The 5,976-nt window shown below is 42.7% G+C and overlaps 2 protein-coding genes across 2 annotated transcripts; both read right to left on the bottom strand.

Annotated features, from left to right (window-relative positions):
* Nucleotides 1–1,053: 1,053 nt before the first annotated feature.
* On the bottom strand, nucleotides 1,054–1,644 carry LOC310962481 (histone H1-like; the record flags this gene model as incomplete). Its single annotated transcript, XM_083934959.1, has 1 exon — nucleotides 1,054–1,644. The coding sequence occupies one exon, from the start codon at nucleotides 1,642–1,644 to the stop codon at nucleotides 1,054–1,056; it is 591 nt and encodes a 196-aa protein (XP_083791085.1).
* A 2,490-nt stretch (nucleotides 1,645–4,134) lies between these two features.
* Nucleotides 4,135–4,446, bottom strand: LOC310962491 (histone H4; the record flags this gene model as incomplete). Its single annotated transcript, XM_083934969.1, has 1 exon — nucleotides 4,135–4,446. The coding sequence occupies one exon, from the start codon at nucleotides 4,444–4,446 to the stop codon at nucleotides 4,135–4,137; it is 312 nt and encodes a 103-aa protein (XP_083791095.1).
* Between the last annotated feature and the right edge of the window lie 1,530 nt (nucleotides 4,447–5,976).

Raw genomic sequence — 5,976 nt, 5'->3', positions numbered from 1 at the left:
ATTTCATTTCCTCTGTTTCCCCATGATAACAGGATTATTCATTTAATAGTGAATGAAACGTGAGAGGCCTGAGATTTCCATCACACCTGACATGTGATGCCTCCTAAAGACTTCTCACATCTTGAAGAACACTGAGGAAAACACTGACACATGATTTCAGGTGATTTTCTGTTAAGGAATTAAACTGGAATCTGTTTATTTATGTGCAGCCAAAACTATGTAGTTAATGAGGACCTCAGGTTCTCTTCACTTGCTCCTCTGATGAAGCTGAAGCCGTACCAACCGTCTTCTTAGATGACGCACACTGATGTGAACATTCTCTGTAATAAGGTGCCATGAAGCTGTTTCATGTGTCGGCCTTGATTGAAGAGATTTGTGATGGTGATCCATATTCTCCTGCTCCTCTGACATTGTTACACTGATTCTCCAACACTCAAATTAATTCTCTTGTTATCACGGAAAACAGATGAAATATGTATGTGATCCATGAGCTGTTAGGGCTCCAGTAGTATTAAGACACACACCAACAGAGCCAAACTGATGGCAGATGAAGAAGACACATTTTCCCAAATGGACACAAATGTCTGGGGTTCTCCTTGAGTCAGTGATTTGGAAGAAAACACTGTTCAGTTGTTTCTATGGTGGCTCTAAAAACAGATTCAGACAGAACAGTGTGGAGTTAGAAAGGACGACTTTGGACCTTTCAGAGTGAAAATGATTCATTCACAGAACCCATCATCATCATCATCATCATCATTATTGTTATTATGGAGCCATCATTTGTTTTATGTGTTGTGTTCAAGTGTTTCCCATCAACATGTAGAGATGTCATTTACCATGTATCACATAATGGGTCTTTAACTGTGTAAAGGAATATTAAGTTTAAGCATCAACGTGTGAAACTACACATGCTGATACTCTGAGATCTTGTGATGTAAATAAAGAAAAAGAGAAAGTGGAGAAGTTGTTGGAAGGAAAAAGCTCTTGAGTGAATCTGTGGTGGCTCTTAAAAGAGCCTTTAGATGCACCGGAGTGCTGCATTCAGGAGCTGCTTCACTTCTTGGATTTCTTTGCTGCAGCTTTCTTTGCCGGAGCTTTCTTCACAGGGGTCTTCTTCACCACCTTTTTGGGGACCACCTTCTTGGGACTCTTCTTGGCTGCAGGCTTTTTCACCGCCTTCTTCACCGGAGACTTCTTGGCTGCAGGTTTCTTAGCTGCTGCTTTCTTGGCTGCAGGTTTCTTCACCGGGGTCTTCTTCGCCGCGGGCTTCTTGGCTTTAACGGGAGCTTTCTTCTTCACCACTTTCTTCGCCGCTGGTTTGGCGACCGCCTTTTCGACCTTGGTGAGCTTGAAGGATCCGGAGGCCCCGGTCCCTTTGGTCTGCGTCAGAGTCCCTTTGGTCACCAGAGAAGTCACCGCGGAGTTGATGCGTTTGTTGGACTTAACAACGTCGATGTTTTTGGCGGCCAGAAACTTCTTAATGGCGGACAGAGAGATGCCTTTCCGCTCCTTGGACTCAGCCACGGCGCTGAGGATGAGCTTCGGGAGGGAGGGTCCGTCACTCTTGGGGCGGGGAACAGCCTTCTTCTTGGGGGATTTCGCGGGGGCTTTCGCCGGAGCTGCTGCTGGAGCTTCTTCTGCCATCTTCGTGTGTGCTGTGTTCGTCTGAGAGTGACTGAGCCGAGGGCAGGAGGCAGATTTATAAAGCACGTGAGAACCGTGGAGAGTCAACTCCCACAGCCGCTCCGCCGCCCTGCCGAAATGTGGCGACACTTTTGTGTTTTCTCCGCCACAGTTTGGGGATTAAATTCACATAAAGTAACCTTTTTAAAACGCGGTTTTTACTGTAGCAGCGAGAAAAGGTCCTTCCCTCCACACTGAGCTCGTGTTTGGTCACAAGGACTCTTTGATTTCATCTCAGGAGGCTTCAAACCTCTCTGATACACGCTCACTTTGGACAACTCGCGGCGAGTTTACTGCACATTTGGTCTCTGAAAGGGTGTAAAAGTGATCTGTATCACACGTTTCAGTGTTGTTGCAGTTAGCAGAGACGTGTCTGGATGTAACAAAACCGAAAAAACGGCAGTATTGGGATTTATTTCGTTTGAATAAAGGACTTTTCCGGTGGAGGTAAACACACGGTCCGTGCCTCGGCCTGTTGGACAGTTAGACTCCTGTTCCAGATTGAGTGTCTGTGTAGATTTACCAGCCCAATTCAACAGGTTCATAATGAAAGATGTGTGAGATAAAGATGTAAATAAAGTCACATTCTGAGTGAAATCAATGTGCTCAGCTTCAGTTTGTGTGGAGTCCTGCGGCTCTCTGGCTGGAAAAGTGAAGAAGGAAATACAGAAAACACTTTCATGTGTCTCTAACGCTGAGGTGCTTTCTATATTTCATTATTATTATTTCTAGATTTGATTAGATATCATTATTACACATAACTACTTGAAACAGTGAAAGATGAATTGGTCTCATTAATATTTGTTCCTTAGATTTTGTCCAGTGTTTGCTCCGTTCTCCTTAAATACTTGTGACTTTACTTTGTAGGATCTTACAGTAGATTCCCCTTCAACTATTATTCTTTCTATCACTTGTATCGTTTCACAAACGTGTAGAAATGAAGACGTCCTTTCATCCATGTTGAGAAGTACAGATTTGATTAGATTCAACCCTCAGACTCTCAGCTGAACCTGAGCTTGGATTTGATCTGTTCTGATATTTTGTGCACAGAATGAAAGTAACTGTTATTTTCTTTCTTTTCATAGTTTCTTTAGTAGATTCTGCTTTGTCTGTTGTTTATTTGTTTTCTATTGTTTTTATGTTGTTGATGAATTTGACATGTTCGTATTAAATAAATACACACAAACATGTTGACCATTCTATTTTTTAAAGTAAAAAATGCTAAAAGTATTTGTTCTGTTGGAATTTCAAACAGTTAATGTAATCTAAATATAATCTAATGTATCATTACATTTAAAAACGTCAAGTGTACAGATTACACATGTGAAATTATAAAAAAATGTCTCATTTAATTCAATGTATGGCGTGAAATTGTGGAACAGTCTGCATGTCAAACTCAAGCAGTGTCCACACATTATCCATTTAAAAAGACAGGATACAGATATGGATGCTCACTAAATACAGGTGTGTGTGTGTGTGTGTGTGTGTGTGTGTGTGTGTGCGTGTGTGTGTGTGTGCGTGTGTGTGTGTGTGTGTGTGAGTGTGTGTGTGTGTGCATGCCATTTAAATATGCAAATGTTAATATAAGAACAAACATTAATGAGACAAATGGATCTTTCACTAAACAGAACAAACTGTTTTGTTCCTAACGCAGCAACACTTGGAACAGAAATGTGAGACAATGGATCTGTGTTGTTTCCACTTCAGGCTTTTAGTCCCGTGATCGTCATGACCCGTTTCATTTGGATCCTTCAGTTTGGACTTTCTTCCTGTTATGAAAACCAAAACTAAACAATACAGTGGATTTGAATCTTACTACTCTTCAAGGGAAGCATCATATCCATGAAGCTAAATCCTCCAAATCTCCACCAAACTTTAATCCCTTGATCCCTTGAAAATCCCTTGAAAGTTGAATTACATAACTATTTTGAGTCAGTCCAAATTATGAATAACAAATGTAATTACACCACAGATACTTTACATGACCTTTGTTAAAGATGTATAACAGTATGGTCCACGTATTAATGTAAGTTCTTTACACGGATTTGTTTTTGCCTCATTTATTGTCTTTTTCCTCTATGCCTTTGTATCTTATTAGGTATTTATGTATTTTTATGTAATGTCCTTGTAATTTAATATGTATTGTTTACTGAAAGGAGAACTGACTGGTTACACACACACACACACACACAGACACACACACACACACACACTTCTATCTTTGTCAGCATGATGCCATACTGTTCTGCCTGTGTTGTGTTTGTTCAATCTGCTAATAAAGAAATAATAATAAACTTAATCAATGAACACAGTTGGGACTTTCTTCTGTGTTCAGTGAAGAACCAGAGGTGACGGAGTTGGATGGGACTGAGGAGAGGAAGCGTGTCTTCAGATCAAGTGTGTGGCTCTTAAAAGAGCCGTTGGGTTTTGTTCCGTCAGGTCGTCATCGCTTTAACCTCCGAAGCCGTACAGGGTGCGGCCCTGCCTCTTCAGAGCGTACACCACATCCATGGCGGTCACCGTCTTCCTCTTGGCGTGCTCGGTGTAGGTGACGGCATCACGGATCACGTTCTCCAGGAAGACCTTCAGCACACCGCGGGTCTCCTCGTAGATCAGACCGGAGATACGCTTCACTCCGCCGCGGCGAGCCAGACGGCGGATGGCGGGTTTGGTGATGCCCTGGATGTTATCACGGAGAACTTTCCGGTGACGCTTAGCGCCTCCTTTGCCGAGTCCTTTCCCGCCTTTTCCTCTGCCAGACATCGTGCTTCTCAGAGTGTTTGAACCGAATGAGTCGATGGTGTCCGACCGGCTGTATTTACATCTGAACTGCGGACGCGATAGAGGACATGTGTCGCGAGCTTCGGTGGGCGGTGCCAAAGTCTGCAGCCCTTCTCCCATTCTTTTCCTTTGTTCTTTCCTTTTTGCTTCTTCTTTCTTTCTTGGTGTCCTCGTGTCTTCCTGCCTCTTTAGTGTCCTTTCATATTTGTGAGGTTCACAGTGAAGCTTCAGAGACATGGCTGCAGATCCTGCCCAATAAAAACACAAACCAAATATCGCACCCCGGGGTGCCGAGCCTTTGCTATTTTAAAAAAAAGGAAGACAAAATTTTTTAGAAGAAGAAGAACTCTATTTATCCCGCAACAGGGAAATTTAATTTTTTCACTCTTATTATTAATCATGTTACACACACACAGGTCTGAAATACACACATGCACAGACAGGACCTATACATGCAATTAAGGAGAGATGTTAGAGCGAGGGGGCTGCCAGTGACCAGCGCCCCGAGCAGTTGGGGGTTCGGTGCCTTGCTCAACAGCAGCTCGGCAGTACCCAGGAGATGAACTGGCACCTCTCCAGCTACCAGTCCACGCTCCATACATGGTCAACACAGGGACTTGAACCAGCGAACCTACAGTTCACAGCCAAGACACCTAAGGACTCAGCTACTGCCGCCTTTACACGTTATATACACTCAAAAAAGAACATAGAAAAATAATTACATGTGCAAAGTTCGTTAAAGTGCGTATCAAGTCTATGGGGTTTTATAAAGTGCTGTGTTATAAGTTCAGAGAGCTCCATGGAAGGAGCTGTGTTTTGTCCAGAGTTCGTCTCCTCCGGAGCTCGGTGAGCGCCTGTTTGCACACGGAGTCACTGTCAATGACTGTGTGGTGAATGCTCATGAAGCATCGTGTTTTCCAGAGTCTCATGCACACGATGCAGATGATCAGCTGAGTCAGTCCCTTGTGTTTCTCCGTGTGGCACTTTTCTAAGATACAGTACATGACAGATTTATAGGACACCTTAAAGTTTACCCCGTACTGTAGGAGCCAAATGCTTCCTAAGAGAATACATTTTTTGGTGCTTATTCATTTTATCATTTATTTTGGTATTGTTATTGCATATTGCATGCTTAACATGGGCCTGTCACATTAAGAACTGTCTTTTTCGATGTGCCGAAAGTACCGGTGTGCGAGTGCAGCGTAGAAGGAGAGATAGTGGTAAACTCTTTGGAAAGGTGGAGGCACGCGGTTTTCTGACCGTGTTAACACGTACTTTGGATGCTAGTTTGTGGACCTTTGGATCGTTGTTCTGCCTCAAGAAGCGGATGTATCGGTGTAGCGGTGTTGATCCATTTCATTCAAAGACATTAAAAATAGTTTACAACTATTTATGTCAGAACCAGACTGGCAAAGCTATAAATATGACTTAACATTCATACATGAACAAACACCATTACAACAATAAAGTTGATTGTATTTAATTGTGTCATAATAATGGAAGTAAAATCAA

The sequence above is a fragment of the Echiichthys vipera genome, assembly GCF_963691815.1.
Source record: "Echiichthys vipera genome assembly, chromosome: 20".
NCBI classification, from domain to species: domain Eukaryota; kingdom Metazoa; phylum Chordata; class Actinopteri; order Perciformes; family Trachinidae; genus Echiichthys; species Echiichthys vipera.
The sequence above is the reverse complement of the archived record's forward strand: the minus strand, read 5'-3'. Positions and strand labels throughout refer to the sequence as shown.